The sequence below is a fragment of the Serinus canaria genome, chromosome 1 (assembly GCF_022539315.1).
Source record: "Serinus canaria isolate serCan28SL12 chromosome 1, serCan2020, whole genome shotgun sequence".
Classification (NCBI taxonomy): domain Eukaryota; kingdom Metazoa; phylum Chordata; class Aves; order Passeriformes; family Fringillidae; genus Serinus; species Serinus canaria.
Window position 1 is genome coordinate 103,561,425 of NC_066313.1, and position 18,601 is coordinate 103,580,025.

At 42.5% G+C, this 18,601-nt stretch overlaps 1 protein-coding gene across 1 annotated transcript; it reads right to left on the minus strand.

Moving 5' to 3' along the window:
• Positions 1-6,352: 6,352 nt before the first annotated feature.
• Positions 6,353-7,189, minus strand: LOC103815794 (pre-mRNA-splicing factor ISY1 homolog). The gene is given in 1 exon segment (XM_050977118.1): positions 6,353-7,189. A coding segment is annotated over 1 exon segment (837 nt).
• Between the last annotated feature and the right edge of the window lie 11,412 nt (positions 7,190-18,601).

The following is an 18,601-nucleotide window of genomic DNA, read 5'->3' on the forward strand; positions in this document are numbered from 1 at the left end:
TATCACACATAAACCACAAATTAAACCAAAACTCCCAGCCTGGTGCTGTCTCAGGACTGCAGTGCAGGCCTTGGCATGTGCTCAGCTGCATCTCCCACCTTTCAAAGGCCACAGCCTGCAGGGGCATCCTGCACCTCCTCATCCGTGTGCGGCTGGCAGGTGAAGTGCTGCCAGGAGAGCTCTTGTCTGATGGGAGTGCTGCTGGTGGTCAGTGGGGCCAAGAGGTCATAATTCACACTTCCCACTTTCAGTCCCTGTAAACTTGCTCTGCAGGCAGAGACTAAACCAGCCCTCAGCTACACCTGGGCTTTGCTAGCTCTCCTGCAGCTGCAGAAGAGCCAAGGGCGAGTTCCTGACAGCCAATTCTCTTCTCACTCATTTATTTATGCCTCTCACCCCACCTGAATCCCAGCTCACCCAGATGCTGGAATATTTCTTGCACCCAGCAGTGCTACAAAGCTTACAGGTGAGAGTTTTCCATGACCATTGTATACATGTTTTAACGCCCTCGTGTAGCATCCTCTGACATGTTCTCTATTCACTCAGTTTTCCTCAGTCACTGACTCCAGGGACCACTTCTGGGTTTGCACTTTCAGTAAAGATGAGGGAACTCAACTGCCTGCTTTTAAGAACATGAAAATGCTGGAAAATGACAGAAAATAACAGTTATTATGCTTATGTACAGTAAAATATCCAGACAACTCCAAAAAAAGGCATGTGATTTTTACTCCTTGTTACGGTGTGATGGAGATAGAATATCTATGTCCTGATGTGCAGAGCAAATTAGATGCTTTTACTTGCTTGTTGCCTCAGTGACTCATTAAAGTGAGTTGATGAACATTAATTTTTACATCAGAAAAAAAAAATAAGTGAGTCTTCCTTTCTTCCTTTGTTCTCACCTTCTGTTTGTAAAGTTCAGGGAATTAATAGAGACTGTCACTTTCACAGCTCACAAATGAGATTTAACCATCCTTATTGTGAGTTTGAAGATTGATTTAACCTCCTTTGGCCCTGTTGTGAACTACACCTGTGGCATTTTTACTGTTTTGCCACCTCAAACAGAAAAGTAGATAATGAAATCCTAGATCTTCTAAAATCCCTTAAATATATTTTTATTTTCTGTTTCTGAAAAGTACCTAAATGCCTCTGTTTCTTCTGACCTTTTGCTTCTGTGGGTTACCAATCTTCTGATTTGCAGCCACTTCAATCCTCAGGGTAGCATTGCTCCACCACATAAACCAGGGGTTCAGGGAAGTCTGATTTTGGGAATACCTGGAGGCTGAAGGCTTCAGACCTGTAAGACTGTGTGTCATCCCCTCAGAAAGCCTCCAAAATCTGTCTGCCAGGTAAAACTCCTTTGAGAAGCAATGGCATTTTAACATAAGACATATTTATTGCTATAGTTACATCATTATACAAGGTCTTAAAAAAGGATTAAGTAAAATCTGGTCATTTTTTTTTAAGATTCAATATCTACTATTTTTATACTATCTTTTTTTAAAATCTTCACCAAATATAAATGCATGTCAGGATGGTGCTGCACTTTCCACCAGCCTCTTACATTTCGTTGGCTACAGCCCCTGCCACATGTGGAACCCTGACAAAAAACCTGTGAGATCTTTCCTCACCATGGGCTGCCTGGCACTAATATTTGAACTAGAATGAAGAGCTGCTAGAGCTCAGAATTCCTCCCCTCAAAATACAGCCACAGGAAAAGCTCCAGAAAATTATCCAGGCTTGAGCTGGTATCTGGCAGGTAATCAGATGACCCAGGCTCAGTTTTCCCGTCTTAAAGTGGAGCAGAGATATTGTCCAAAATGTAATGAGCACCTTTTTTTTTGCCTCTATTTGCCCAGACTTGCACTCAACCAGTCATTCCTGTTCACACCTTGCCTGCCACTGCATCCCAGCCACTGAGCTCCTGCTGCTCCAACACCCCTCTGCTGGTGGAGAAATATAAATTTCCGTGTCTCACTCTGCCCGTGCTGGGGGAAATGAAAGTGGGTACAAGGATGGAGACATTTAAATGTGGACTAGGGCAGCTAAGGGAGGTGTCATCTGAACCCCACAGAGCATCTGCAGCCCCAAAGCAGGGCTGGATTCTCTGGGTTTGGAGCAGCAGAATAGCAGCAGAGGAATTTTGCTGGATGTTTTCTTCCTCTTCTTTTCTGTTCTTCACATCAAAAACTTTTGAAAATGGCTTCTACTTGGCTTCTTTGCTCAGAGCAGTTGTTTCACACTCTCAGCAGACTCAGAGAGATAAGAAAATTCTGAGTATGATCACATCCAGTTTCAAACTCTCCTTCATAATTTTTCCTACCAAAAAAAAAAGAAACCCAAAACTAAACAAAAACTTTTTTCAATTATTTGGCTGCAGTTCTTGAATGAACACACCAGTGGCTAAAACATGTTCCCATGGCTCCAGCCCTGTGCTCATTTCAACCATTCACTGCTCATTTTCAAACTGTTTTTTTTGGCCTTAGTCAAACTTGCAAACTTGCACTTTAGTTGATAAATAAATCATAGCAGCATGCCCACTACTCTATGATCTTGTGCATAAGAAAAAGGGATGTTAAATTCACACAGCTTTTGGGGAGGACAAGAGACTTGTTTTAAAACTGTGATCTGAGATTAAAGCTCCAGGAGGAAATTGCTCTGAGTTGGATCTTACAATCAGGACAGGTTTGAGCCAAAAAATATTCCTCCTTTAAAACCCTGTTGTGCAATGTGTTTCAATTACAGGAGCTCTGGACTAACATTACCACTGCACAGGTCAATTTAGCTAACATGTTCCTAAATGTGTTATGGCCTAAACCTTATAAAATGGATTTAAAACCAAATTGTTTGAATCATGCACTCATACATTTTAGCTATGCATTGAGAAATAATTTCACTACCCTAAATATAACCACAATATTAAATCAGACTGTTTATGTGAGGAAGATTATTTACATATTTCCTCAGAGTTAGTCATTTGGTTCTTCATTCAGTTGTGGCTGTTGCATATATTAATGCTAAATCCTTTAAATATATTTTTCCATTTCTGAGAAGCAGACAAAAACCTCTGCTTCTTCTTAATATTAATACCCTTTGTCCAATGTCTTCCCCAGGCTCAAAAGTGAAAAGATTAAGTAGAGAAATCCCCCAAAACTGAAGAAAACCAAACTGTTATAAATACTCTGATGAAAACTCTTCTTTCTTTGCTCGACCTTAAATCTTCCACAGAGTAAATGCTCACTAGTTCTTCAGTCATTCAAATAAAGGAAAAGATAAATAACTTTGTCTGGTTTGCTTTTGCATGTTTTTAGTGATTGTTACTTAGATTTAGCTCAGTCAGAACTTTTGTCTTGTGTGCAGTGATACATGTAGCATTGCAACAGCGTGATACTGAATTAATACTTGACTCAAAACTAGCTTTTTGATGCAAATTTGGGATTTTTTTTTTACTCACAGGTGGAGAAGGTGAAGATTTACTCTGCAGTGATACCAAATGCAAGGAAAAGGAAGCAGAAGAAGTAAAAATCCTGAAACTGGTCACCAGAGAGAAGAGATCAGTGCTAAGGACAGTTTTGAGGCTCTCAGATAATTGAATCACTTTCATGTATCCCAGTCTTGGATGCCTGTACCACTGAAAGGGATGAGTGGGCTCACTTAGTTTAAGGTGCTGTTGAAGCTGTAGAGCCCAAGGGGAAGCATCTGCTCCTGGAACAGCCCAGACACTGCTAGGTGAATTCCTTTGCTTTGCATGGAAGGATCGGGGGAAATTTAAACCTAAACTCTGCATCCAGCCTATAAATTTTAACTCTAATTTGTTTCTTTCTAAGAAAGATACTGCACAAAAGGCTTGTGTGGTCAAGAGAGGTTTCAGATCTTCCAAACTTGCGTAATCCAATCCAGCATCATTCAGAGTGATATAATGTCTTTCCAACTTATGGAAAGCTTCCAAACAGGAGGAGAAATCAGTGCTCCCTGACTCCATTAATATGGTAAACCAGTGGGTACAGCTTGAATTTCAGCTGCCAACTCACACTGAGCTGGTCAGGGTCCATTCTTTAAGTGCAGCTAACAAGCAATTTGCAGGTTCTGATGTGAAGCTATTTTGAGGGGTGGTTAGATCCACCCCTTGGTCTCATGCCCAATTATAGGTAGCACCTCTACCCTGATGGCCTGAGGCATCATGGCCCCATCAAACTAGGAAAAACTCTCCCTTGTCTTGCCAATCTAAATCTATCTTTGACACCTCTATCTTTACAGCTCAGTCTACCTGCTCATTGTTTTGGTGCTCCTAATTAGTCCCCTGACTCTTGGGAACATGGGCATCTACACAATAGACTTCCACAGGTAGCTTCTCTACCTGAGTGGCAATGTCTTTCCAATGTCTTTCCATTCATCAGCAGCCCAGACTGGCTTTCCTTTAACCTTGGTTATTATTTCTTTCCAGGGCATACATACTACAGGTTCCTTCAAAGGGATTTGGCAGATCATACCTGACAGCTCGGTCATGTGAGGCTGGGGCTACTTTCTCTTTACTGGATTCCCTTGGTTAGTGTTTCCCTCCTTGAGCTGACACACTCGTGCTGCCAGGACAGAAGTGGGTTTCTCATTCCACCTTCCCATGTCTTCCCCATGGTCACACAGGAAGAACCACAGATCAGCCCATGGGGTGTACCCTCTCTCTCTAGCTGAGTGACACTGGGCTCTGACTTTGGGGCCTGTGACTCTCACTGGTGCTGCATTGATCTTCCTCAACTCCTCTTTGAACTCCTCTTTGAGTTCCATAATCACAGCAGAGACATGAGCCTGCATCAGGCCATTGATCATACTCTCATAATTTCTAAGCTTGTTGGTGACAGAGCCCACTGTCACTTGATTGGTATCAGCATTAATCATTTCAAAGAAGGAGGTGTATTGAGGTGGCCCTAGACTTGCCAGGGTCCACAACATTTGCCCTGTGCACCTGACCTTGTCGGGGTCATTATCATGCTGTCCATCCCTCCCGTACACTTAGTGTATGACACCTCTGAATCCATGTGCCTGCCTTCCAGAGGAAATTTAAAATCCATTCATTCCATACCTTATTAACCCATAAAGCAAACTGGATAACAGCCACAGTAACCTTAGCTATAGGACCCATGTTTAGAAATGGGCCTGCAAATGGGGGAAATGTAGCCACGACCACATGCCACCCAAACCTGAGTAAGCTAGACCACATGGTGACACTTAGTGAGGTTTCTATCTGCAATACACAAAAATTAGATTACTCAAGAGCTGTTACTCTTTTTTCACCCTTTTTCTCTCAATGCCCTCAAGCCTCACTGTTGGGTGCCAAAATCTGTCCTGGTTTACAAGGCAGGTGTCTGCTAGGGAAGGCAGGAGCCTCCCTTTCAATGGAGAATTCCCCCTCCCTCCAAATTATTAGAATTTTGAAATGAAGGGGCTCTCAGGCAAAGATGTGGGAGTAGGAATAACAGACACTAGTGTGCATAACAAGGTAAAGAGAAGCAAACACAGTAAATAATTACTAATGATAAACAGAACCTGGAACCCCGCTCTCGGCTGCGGTGCTGTCCCACTCTGTGCAGTTCCGGGCACGGCCAGCAGGGGCGCTGCTGCTCCCGGTGGGCGGGGCCGGTGCCGTGACTCCCCAAGCCTGCAGGGGGCGCTGTGGAGCAGGCTGAGGCAGCACGCGGGACTGGCGGTTGGGCCTGGATGGGAAGGGACGGAGGAGGAGAGAGGAGCGGGGAAGGGACGGAGGAGGAGAGAGGAGCGGGGAAGGGATGGAGGAGGAGAGAGGAGCGGGGAAGGGACGGAGGAGGAGAGAGGAGTGGGGAAGGGACGGAGGAGGAGAGAGGAGCGGCTTCACTTCACAAACCCTGGGGCAGCCGATCCTGGTGCCCCTGAAGGACTCTTGGAAGCAGCAGGCTGGAACAGCAAGGATGAGCAGAAATCCCAGGGCAGGAGGCAAGAATGTACCAAAACTCCCTGACAATAGCTGGAACCCGCGGGATGTCCTGGCAGGGCCGGGGGATGCGGGGCCCAGCAGCAGGAGAAAGGTTCCATGCTGGGTTATGGTGGCGGCAGCCAAGTCCTTTCCCCAGGCTGCAGGTCTGGCCATCCTCCTCCCACAAACCCATCTCTTCTACTTGCCCCCCATTCTCACAGTATCCCTGCCCCCCACCCTGCCCAAGAGAAAACTCCCAAAAACCAAAGGAGTTCCCCCTCCCCAACCAAAGGAGTTCCCCCTCCCTGCTGTCTCGAGCACCCAGCCATCAGTGCTTCTTAGCAACTCAATGGGGAAAAAATTCCACACTAACAAGGAAAAACAGAAAAAAACCAACCCCCATCATTACTGTTACAATCCTAAAAGTGTCTTTGCCTCCTTGCTCTGTGCCAGAAGGGTTTCACTGGCATACTTCTGGAGCAGCTCCATCTTCTTTCTTCGTACAAGAGCTTTCTCAATCTCCGGTTGAGTTGGCACTGGAACACGTGCAATAAATTTCTGTTGGCCATCTTCACCTTCTCTCTCCTTGCCACCTTCCTCATCACACTCTTCCTCGTGGACAGCATATATATTTTCTTCCTCCTCCTCACCTCTTACAAGTCGTGCTTCTCTCTCCATCTTCCATTTTTCCACTGCTTCTGCTATAACATTTTTCTCATGTTCCTGCCCCAGGGGCTCCAGAATCCCATCATCTTCATCCCCGTAGCCATAGTACTCAGCATCGATGTCCTTCTTAAGCTCAGCCCAAGTCTTCCATGGGGGTGGCAGGGGCTCCTTTTCAAAAAGCTCTCTAACTCCTGGCAAGTCCTTTGTAGCCCCCAAGTATTTGTAGCCTCTGTTTCCTGGAACTTATTTCCCTTCACAATCTAACATTTTTGGGCCAATCCTAGCATAATCAGGACCTCCCAGCTCCTTTATTCGGTTTTGCCAGTATCCTTTCTCTCTCAGAAGTTCGTTGATTTCATCGTTCAGGTCCCGAATTCTGAATTCACCCAATCCAGTGTTTTGGATCTGTGCCACTTTCTTGGAAATCTCCCCAACAATCTGTCTCCTCCATTTCTCAGTTTTGGGCAGCTCTTTACACTCTGATTCAAGGAAAGGCCTTCGCTCCTTGACTTTTCCTTCCTCAAGCTGGGCTCGCCGAAATCTTGCCAAGGCTGCCATGGCCTTCTCTGCATTGCCAGCCATGGTCCTGCTGTGCCCCTCAATCCCACCAAACACAGCATGCACACAGCTGCTCCAAGCCCCAGAACTGCACCCAGCCCTGCTCCCCTGTGGGCCTGTGGCTCACTCTTCTCCCTCTTTACCCTTCTCCCAAGATTATTTCCAGCAAATAATTTTAAGTTCTTAAGTCCTATAACCTTGAATTTTATCTGCAGCAATTTAGAAATAATTAGTTCACCAAAAACATTTTTCTTGCGAAACAGACAAAGTCAGAATACAACCTGACACCCTGTCAGTCAGGGTGGTGGCAGCAGTCCAAGTAAATGGTGGCTGCAGTCCTCCTGGAGTGACAGATGCAGTTCTGTTGAAGCAGTGATCCTGTAGAAGGGTGGAGATGTCCTCTGAGGGTTCAGTGGTGGTGTAGAAGGATCTGGTTTTCCTCTGGTTATCCAGTGGAAAATGCTGCCTGGGGTGTTCTGAATCTCCGATTATATCCAGGTGGGAATGCTTGGCTCCTCTCCCTAGGTGGAGCATCTCACAATGGGATGAGGGAATTCTTATCAGTCATGCAGTGAGACTCAATGGGCCATTAACAGAAGATATCTCCTGGAGGGGGAGATCATGGGGGGGTTATGGAAGAGATAAACACTGCCCCACCTGGTTTTAACAGGTGGTGATAGAATACATCTGGTTACACCTTGCATTGCAATCTAAGACAGCTAAATATTACTTTTCTACATTGTAAGATATATAGTTGTTTTCTTCTAAAGGATAAGATGACTCTGACTAGAACAGCTGTGATGAAACACTGACAAACATCTGTTTGTGGATAAAGATACAGTGTGTTCACCCTTGATTTTGTTGAATATTCTATTGCTCATTACAATCTCTGCTGTTTTATCTTCCCTAGAAAACACAGAAGAGTCTGTTATGATTCTACATTATGCCTGTTACTGATTGTTAGCTGTTTTAGTGTTTTTCTTTGTTTCATTTTACTGTAATAGGTACCTGACTATATATTTAGGAAAGTGTAATCTCAAATTCCTAAGAGGGTTATCACTGATTTATCAATTACATGATGTGAATTTACTGATTTTATTATAGGCATTATTCATAAGATATTATTACTGTATTTATAGCCATCTTATATGCTTCAACATCTCTTTGTGTAGTTATCTAAGAGACACATGTCATTTCAGGATCTTTTTTTTCTGTTCTCTAGCTGCTTAGGCATCTCTTGGACCAGGTTAGCTCTCTGGCTAGTCCCTTCACTGGCTCTATGGTTTGACCCAATGCTGTCTCATAATTTATGTTTTTTTCAAAGTTCCAAGAAAAGATATCTGAGCTTCGTTGAAAGCCTCCTCCAAACTGCTAGTCAAGTGGTTTTCCCCAGTTATTCTTACAGAAGCAGTTTGCTGTGTTTGAAGCACTTCTATCCTGAAGGAAACTCAGAAGGGATCCAGGTACTAGATAGCTGGATTAGTCTTTAACCCCAAGGCCTTTACTCATAACTGTTATTCTTAGGAGCCTTGTTTTAAAATGTGTTTAGGGAACTCCCTCCCAGTTGGAGCTTGGGCAGTGGCCAGGCCTTGGCTCTACCTGGATGGAGAATCTGCCAATAAACCCAGATGTTGTCTGCATCAAAACTAGATTCAGATCACTTTGACTTGGCAATTTGACCCTTTATAAATGACAGCTGAACCTGTTTTTAGAGTGAGTTTGTGAATTATTATCTGGAAATAATAATCCAAGCCCTCACTAAACTGAGGTTTGTCAGCTCTTTGCAGACTCTGGGATGATGTACAGTATTTCAGAGATTCCTAATTACCTAATTTCATCAGAGATTCCTAATTACCTAATTTCACATGTATTATTAATTATGTGTATTATCGGAAATATTCTTGATTGGTGTACCTGACTTATTCCTTACTGCTCTCAGTTTCTTGTTCCTTATATGTATTGTTTTGCCTTGATGTTTTTTCATGCTCATAACCAAACTCATGCATTTCATTTTAAGAAAACGAAAAGAAGGAGAATTTAGTGCCTTAAGAACATCCAAGTAATGTAATATGTACATTAGAAATTTAGACAACAAATCATTTTGAATAATGCAATATTTGCATTAGAAATTTGGAAAAAAGATCTTCAAATCTAAATCCCAATTGAGTGTGCCGCAGCAAAGCCTAATTGATTCATTGGCTTGAAGAGAGGGCATGCTTGTGGTTTATCATCAGCAGGTTCAAAGCAGTCACCTGTTCATTCGATCAGACACCAATCACCTGCAAGAAAGTGAAGCCCAGTGGAAAGAGAAATAACTTAATCACCATACAGCCTTTGTGGCCAGAGCAGGGACAGAAGTAGGACTGCCAAGACATAGCTGTGTCTGCAAACTGCAGGGGTAATTTGCCAACAAAAGCCTTATGTCATCAAGATGATATAGTGTTCCTACTAACTTCCTTCCTGGAAGGTTCCTTATTCCCTGTTCCAGGATGACATCCAGTGATGTCAGAGATCAACATTTCCAGCTAATGAACTTTCTCCTGAGTCTCAACTATGTGGACTATAAACAATGGTCATTTCTTTCCATTTCCCTAAGAGACATTGGACATTATTCTTTTGTTTTCTCATGCTATGAAACCCTGGGTCAATGACATGATAGAATTTGATATGTTTTGTTGATTGTAATCAGTCTTTTATGTATCTTACCCCATATCTAATAGATAACCGGTGGTAACCTTAATGAGATAATAGCTCACAAAAGCAAGCTGTGTTAATGTCAGAACATATGAGCCCTTTTTAAATTAACAAAAAGGATGAGATATTATAGACCGGTAGAAGAATTATGAAAGAAAGGCCTTATAAAATCAGGCCTTACTCTGCTAAAATTGCCAAAGCTGGCCTGTCATTTCTTCTAAATGCAATTAACAAGAAATTTGCAAGTTCCCTTGTGGAGCTATTTTGAGATTGAGAAGTTGTTTAACACAACAATTCTGAGGGTGAAAAACAAATGCACCTGTATAAACAATAAGAATTGTCTCATGAGACCCCACAAAAAATGTATACATATCTAGAGACAGAAAATTTGATAGATATATACAATAGCCCTTTCTGACCAATGAACTGTTTCACTGTATTGCTGACCAATTAGGTTTAACAGAGTGCCTTCTGATATTTCGTACAAATATGAGCTTTGTGAATAAAAATTGGCTTTCTGCATGAAGAAAATGGAGTCTTGGCTGATTTATTCCAACTCTCAAGTAACTGCCTTTCCTTGCAAATTGTCCTTCTGCATCCTGGATCAAAGCACTTCCTAGGAGTCTCAGGTTTCTCTCTTATTCATCACTTCTGTCCTCTCTTTCTTTGCTCTCTTTCTTCTCATCTAAATGCAATTTTTTAAGGTTTTCTCTCCTCATACCTCCTAATTTCTGTGATCTGGACCCATGAGTGTTTTTCCCCAGTTTGATTCTACTTTGATGTTTTTTTCTCTCCGGTCTCTGCCTCCAGTTGCTGTGGCAGGTGTTGACACAAGCCCACTGCTGTACATCTCATCCCACACTGGGCAGCCCCACTCAGCTCTCCAGGGCTCTTTTCACCAAACACTGGCATCTTCTGATCTGTTTGTGTCTTACCAATCTTGTCATTTCCTCTGCTTCTTTCCCACTTGTCCCTAGCCAACAGTACTGCAAATTTTTACATGGCCACCCAGTTCAATTCAATGACATTTTTTCATCTTAAGATATTTCCTTTCTATTCCCTTTCCTTTCTTCTATGGGCATAATTGTTGATTTTTCCTGTTTCAACCATGACTTCTAAGTCTTCCTAGACAAATGACTTTTGTAACTCTGTTGACCACAGCTCTAGATCCTCTCACAACTTTTACCTGACATCGCTCTTTTTCCTATTTCCCCCTTCATTATTTTTCTAGATAAAGGAACTGTTGAGCATGCCAAATTAAAGTTACATTTTAATCTTTTGATTCCATGACACTTTACCTTTTCATGCCCTCATTTTTCTTGTACAGTTTTGACCTCCCTTTTAAATTCAATCTCCTCTGTTTGTCTCCATGTCTTCATGTCCCCAGTATAATTTCTTTTGCATTTCTCCTGAATTCTTTTTTTATCTTTACCTTCAGAGTACAAAGATGTTTTGTTCTATTCTGCCTAAACAACAATTTAAAAAACCCTTTAATTCTATTTGGTTTCACAATAGCTACATCTTCAGCTGTCCTTTTACTTTAAGTTTATTCCACATGTCAAATACAAATCTGTTGCTGTGTCCATCCACACAGATGGCTCTTGTCCAAGTTCTCAGCTTCTGCATTCTCAAGCACTACAACATCCTTGACTAATTCAGTCCTGCCTTCCCCACCCTTCTACAAAAATAGTTTTACTAGTTCCTTGTTTTGAGCACATCATTCTTCTCTCTTAGTTCCTCCACTGCTATCCTGCCTTCATATCATCAGACATGAATAAAAATGAAGTGTGATATCTCCTCACAGTCTTACCTTATTCCATCAAAAGCAAGACAAATAAATAATAATAATAGGAATAATAGAATCATGCATGGAAACACACTACCTACAAGATTATGAGATTGGAACATCTCATTGTGAAAACATCAATCTAACTTGGCACATCTAACAGAAAACTTCTCTCCCAGTCACATCACTGAAGTTACTGTTCATATATTTTTGATAAATTTTCCTTCTTTGTTTTAAAGGTTTGCATCTGGTACCTTACTTAAACTGACTAATACTTTGTTTAATGACTTAGTCCACTGAGGTCATGACTTGTGAAGAAAAGTGCCATTTAATTGGAGCCAAGATGATACAACTTGCCAATAACAAAACTTGGCTTTTAAATATTATTTTTAAAGTTGTATTTGAAAGATCATACTTTTTCCCCTTTTCTTTTGCTTTACTGTTTTTTAAAATATGCTAATCACATCTAACAGTCAAGGATCAGAGGCTGTGTGACTTCATTAGATAGAAATACAATTAATGGAATTTTCCCAAATGCTGTTGTTCATGTGAGCAGAACAAGGAAACAGGTCACTGGTGAACTTCATTTCACAGTACATGACAACTGGCATGCAAACAAAATGCAATCTCAAACTGGTTTATCTTCTTACTACTGCCTTTGATCTTCAATTGCATATTTCTATACATCAATGGTTCAATAACCTCTATAGTGTATGCCATGACAGCTGACATCAGATTAATTGATTGTTACACAAGTACCTTAGAAACATGATGAAATAATTAGTAAATAATCATGTTCCTGACTGAAAGGCAATATATTATTTTACAAAGGGATGAATCTAGCATTTTAATAATTTCAAATTGATTTAATGAATGTGGTTCTATCAGACACCATTCTGCTTTGCTCCAGTCTTCAAAGGAGTGTTCTGGACTCTGTGTTCAGTCTGGATTTTTTTTTTTTTTTTTCGTAAGAGGTCATAGGCTAATAGAAATAAGAAACTTTACTATACTTGTTTTAAAAAGCTTATGTTGTTGTAATTGATTAATTTTAATAGTTTTTCCAATGACTAAACCTCTAGCTTCTTATCTAAGTTTAGCTGGTCAAGGCCTGAACTGAAAGTAGGACGAAGGGGGAAAAAAGCTGCCATAGATCTGCTCTGGACATCACCATTGATTCAGTCGTGTAACATCCCTGTGACATCCTTATGCCAAAGGAGAGCACATTGCAAGTTGCCTGGACAGAAGGGATGCATCCAAAGGATAAAGGAACAGAAGAAGAAAATAGCAAGACCAAAAGAAAGGAAATTAAATTAAGTGCTCCCAGATCAAAGTTGTTAAAATGAGATGATAAAGCAAATTGTATACAAAGAGCTGGTAGCCTGATTGGAGTTAAAAATGTAAATTGGAAGCTATGGGTTTGAAGAACATAATTTGAAGCAAAAATTAGTTCTGTGAATTAAAAATAATTCACTAGTTCTTTTTTCTACTAATAGATGTCTTTCCACCATTGCACCCAATTCAAATGTCACATCTGTCTACAATGAACTGTGAAGATTTATATAAAATTGAATGTCATAATAGCAATTTGAGTTTTATGGCTTTGAATGTACTTTAGTCAAGCACTCAGCTTCTGAAGTGACACTTTGGCCAGCTTTTGCTAAATAGGTCACCTAAACCTTGAGATTAATTTGTTTAAAATGCTGTAACTGAAGAACTCTAACCTCTCTTTCTTAAAATTGGTGAGCCTACCTTTGTTAAGATCTTTCTTTTTTTCTTTTGATATGGTTTCTATGTAGAAATGCATAGGAATATGTCACCTGTGTTAAAATGGTTCTGATCAAATTATTACTGGTTGGTTTCTATTCTGTTCCATTTCTACCCTCCAAACAGGATGCATTTTCAGGCAAGGGAGCTTGTGTGTAAAGATGAACATTAGACAATTGCATCAATGAAAATACCAAAGTCAGCTCTGCCAACTAGGATTTTATTCTTATAGTCTAGCTCTGGTTACAGAAAAATTAATTTGCAAACAAAGCCACTGCATGGCCTGACCCTAATTCCTGTCTTTCCCATTCCCATTGCTTGTTCTTAAGAAAGGTCTCCTATCCCACTTTGTGTTTAGCAAGTAAAGTTCAGTAAAGATGGAAAACAGGTCAGAACTGAGACAGCCAGTGTAGGATCTGGAGAAAGGCTGTGGAGTTGCTGATGCTCCAGCAGCAGGAGCATCAGCAGCTGCTGCAGCCCCCAGGCCCCACAGTGACCCCCAGGAGCAGGAGTGGGGCTGGAACATGTCTGTCCAGCAGAGCTGGTGGGCACTGCTGTGGCCAGAGACCCCTGGTGTGTCCTGCCCAGGTGTGGCTGCAGAGGGAAGGAATGAACCCCCATGTGGGATTCTACAACTCTTTCTGCTTGAAAAATGCCATGGGTGGAGCTGGGGAGATTGCTGTCTAAAGTACAGAGACACTCCTTCCATCCAGGGAGTGGCTGGAAATGCTGCCATCCCTCAGGCTTGTCTTCCCTGGGAAGATTGTGAAACCTCTTTCCTCAGCTGCCCGCCATCTCCCAGCATGTTTCACAAATTCAGCTCTGCAAGGGCTTCCTCCACCTTCACAGGAGTGCCTCACTTCTCCCACAGGAACTCAGGCTTTGTCACCAGCCTTTGTCTCCCCATCTCCCTTTGCCAGTGGTTCCCTCCAGATGTTCAGGATCTGACTCTGCCATCAGACTGGTTGTTCTGGTTGTTAGGGGAGCCAGGATCATCTTCTGTGAGGGGGGATTAGAGGGGCAAGGGAGGTTAGAGAGCACAGGAGCACAGCTTGCCAAACCACCAAATGCAGGGTTGTATGGCAGGAGGATGGAAGGAAATGCTGGGGCAGTCCTGGAGGTTTTGACATGGCAGAAATGCAGGAGCCCTCAGTGATCACCTTTGTGGAGAGCTAAAGCTGGAGCGTCACATTGTGAAGGACAGCAGCACAGAGTTCAGTAATAACCAGATTTTAACAAAATGAGGCACTGTTAATACTCCTAGAGGGGATTTCCACTTCAAGCAAGGTAGTTCATTCAACATTTGCCCTGAAAGAGATGTAAGAAGGCCTGAGAATGAGCCTCGGGAGCATTGTTCCCTTCAGCCCTTAGAAAACCTGCCTAATGTTCCAAAAAGCCATCCTAATCCTGTCAGCAGAAATGCCTGAGAGGCAGCAAACCAGCTCTTCCCAGTGCAGCAGAAGCAGAAGTAACACTGCAGTGCACAGAATAATTCTGGTTTGACCTAAACTTCTGTTACTTTACATGTTAATCATATTCTGCTGCATATTTCTAAACTGCAAATGCTCTTCAAAGACAGTGATGGTTTTAGCCAGCACAACACAGATTGGTGAGCAGGTCTCAGTCCATGTTAGCTGGCATGGCTCCACCAGCTAGAGACCAGCCCTATCAATTTGGATGCCAATACATTGATTTAAGCTGCTGTCGTGCTCACATTCTATGTAATTAGTGCAGATGGAGAAATTCATGTCCCTTCTGAGCACTGTCCATAGCCATTGAGTGAGTCTGTCAGAGAGGGGGGTGCTGTGAGCAGAGAGGTGCCAAGCAGGCCCACACACCAGCTGTCCTGGACATACAGGTTGCATTTAATGAGGTGTGTGGCAAGCTAATAACTTCACCAGCTACCAAAAGGGTAGCAGTCCTTTCATATGTCAGTATTGGTTAAAAAATGTGGTGATTGACCTCCCTAAATTGATAATTATCCCTCCTGAATCTGGGAGAACAAGGGATGTCTCCCACCCCATACTGTCCATACCAGCAAGATATGTTACAGCAATTCTGATAATCAAGGTAACAAAACCTGCAGTCCCTTTTAGCCTTCCTGCCCAAGCCATTTATGCTGGCAGCTGGTTCCATCCCAGCAGGTCCTATCTCAGAGAGAAACCTGTGGTAGGAAGAAGCTTAGGAAAGGAATAGTCCTAAATAAATCCCCACTACTTCAGTCTTTGAAAGGACAGTAGAAGGGGAATGAGATGAACCTTGGGGTGCTGGGAGGTCCCAGCTTCCCCATGGTGAAATACCAGCATTATGCCTGGTTGGAGTCAGCACTGTAGAACTTCATTTATTTCAGTTTTAGATGCTTGGCTTTTTGCCTGCATCTGAACCTAACAACCAGAGCATGAAATGCTCACTTTCACATTCAGCACAAAGACCAGTCTTCACTTGATATCCATTTTTCTTCCCTCCTGTGTTTCTTGGTACAGGCAAGAAATCAGAGCCAGCAAAGGGATTAAAATCAAAGGCAGGACCTACAGGTTCCAACAAATTTGACAAACTCCTTTTCCCTCTCTTCTCTCCCTTTGCCAAGGGTTTTTCTTGTCACACTACACATCCAGCCTTCCTGGAGTCCACGAGCAATGTTCATCTGCCACAGTGATGGGCTCAGACTCTTGGAGGCACAATCACAACATCTATAAACAATAAATTTCCTAGCTGCTATAATCATGTTGTCAGCAATGAGTAATATGTTCAGCACAAAATGCCTAAGGAAGCTGCTGGAGTGTGCTAAAGGTGGCTATAAACTATCCTTCTGAGAGCAGCTTCTTGACAGTTGGTCAAAATTTTAACCAAAGAGTTACTGAAATGTTCATCACAATTTTCTTTGCCTTCTTAAATTATGTTGGTCCTATTAAAATAGCCATACTGTTAGGATGTATTGTGTGGGAAGAATTCAAGCTCTCCTCTCCAGCACACACTCCCCAGATGCCAGGGCTCCTATCAGCATTTTGACAAGATCATGTCAAGAAATTATATGCCTCTGACTAAAAATTAATTATTTAAGAGAGCTACTAAAAAAAATTGGGATCTCTCTCTTTAAATGCTTGACCCTGAGGCAGAAGAGGAGGTGGGGGAGAGTGAGAGAAGAAGAGAGAAAACGATAATCGCTTTAGATAACAACCTGAGTCATGGTAATAGCAGCCTAATTGCTATCCAAGTGCTTTCAGCAGGAAATAGGCACACCTAGAGAGGCACCTGTGCAGAGCAAGATTAAATGGAAGAAGGACAGAGATCTAAAAGCACTTTCATCTGAGTATAGTGGAAAGGAAGAAATGGTTGTTTATGTACAAACTGCCTGAAATCCAAGAGCTGCACGTGACTGGTATGCAGTTCATGTGAGAAACAGGCACAGTACAGGGCTCAAAGTGAAATGGGCATTTGTATTTAGGCAGAGAAAAGAAAATAAGTGTATGTGGGAAAGAAGTGGCTGATGCTGTCTTTCCAGGATAAATCAGCTTCTGCAGTGATTATGACCTTTTTATAAAGTGAAATAAATTTAGTAATGTCAGTCTAACAATACAAAATAGGATCTCTTTTTGAAAGTCAGTATTACTGCAGTAAGTGATTTGCTTGGAAGAAAGCTGTCTGAGAATGGAATGGTTTGTAGTTGATGGATAAATATCAAACATGCCCTTCGTATGCATGAGCCTGTTTGTGTACATTTAAGAGTTATTGTTCTTCTCCACTGCTGTTCTCTGAGCACTGCCCCTGGCTCTGGCTGCACCTCTGACACAGCAGCTATGGGAGGTTTCCACCCAGGTTTGGGCAGAGCTCTTGGCCCCTGTTCTCCACCTGCCCTCCCTCTTTGGTGCTTTGGTTCTGAGAAAGAGGACATGGTGCTGACCAGGTGCTGCCCGCGTGTCTGGGGGGAAGTGAAGATTGGGATTTCTGAGTAAGAGGTGACAAAATGCTCCTCTGTTTGTGCAGGACGAGGTCTGTGGAGTGGGGAGAGCTGAGTACAAGAATCGATGGTGTCCTCTGATGAAGGAGTCAGATCTTTCAGCAAGGGTATTGATTTACACATTCAACTCTGCAAGTTGCTTTCCACTACATCTTTTGCAACTGAAACTCAGTGATGTGAATGTCAATAGGTGTTATGAGTAAAAAAAGAGTTACCCTTTTTTTTTTAAGAAAAGGGTTGCAGAGTTTAAAGTTAAGCTGGGAACAGATCGCTGGCCAAGAGTTCTTTTGTTGGTTAAATGTTGTAATCACGTTGAGTATCGTCGTTAACCCTCTATTGTGGAGAATTCTTTTTTTCAGTACCACCCTTGCCTGCTGCCAGGAGGATGACGCCCCACCCTGGACAGTGGGGAGGGAGGGGGAATTTGCATCTCAGGAGACATGCAAATTTATCTCAAAACCCAGACTGCAACAGGATGGGACCTCCACCAAATTCCAGAAAATACCCCAAAAGAGACGAGCCAAAGCAGAATTGAGAGGTCAGGGTGGTGTCTGGACAGCAGGGCCGAGGTCCGAAGCTGGCAGAGACACTGAGAACCTTGGTCACTCCTCACCCCGGCTAAAACGAAGTCAGTCAGACGTAGGACCCCTGAACCGGCAAATCAAACTGAACCCGAGATACACCCTCATTGCTCTTGCAAGGATGGGGCACCCGGTTCTGTCTCCCAAGGGACTGATCTGCACTTTCTTCCTCCTCCAAATCACTTCAAGGAGTGACGGCTGTGAACCGCGGACCTGCCAACCCCCCCATCCTGAGCTGATCATTTTTAATAAAGGTATTAAAAAGGAGAAAGAACTCCTGCCCTGTGTATTCCAATATGCATGAACAAAAGCCTCGTGTTTTGAAAAGCTTGAATCTGTATCTGTAGGGTATAAAAGCTGACACATTTCTGTGCTTTTGCTCTCCTCTGGAAGTCATTGTTCCAGGTTGTTGGTTAATGGATATCACATGCAGAATGTTTGTGTGTGCCTATGCATTACCATGATGGTTATTTTACCCTAAAAATAGCCAGTTTTTATTATTTGTAAATAGCATTTGATCACAGTCTAGAAATATTGTGTGACAGAAATTATCTGTCTTGAATTGCTGAATAATAATGTTTGGGTAGGCTGTTATGGCAACAGGGGTACACCCTCTGGATTTAAGCATCACAGGTTCTCATGGCAACTTTTTT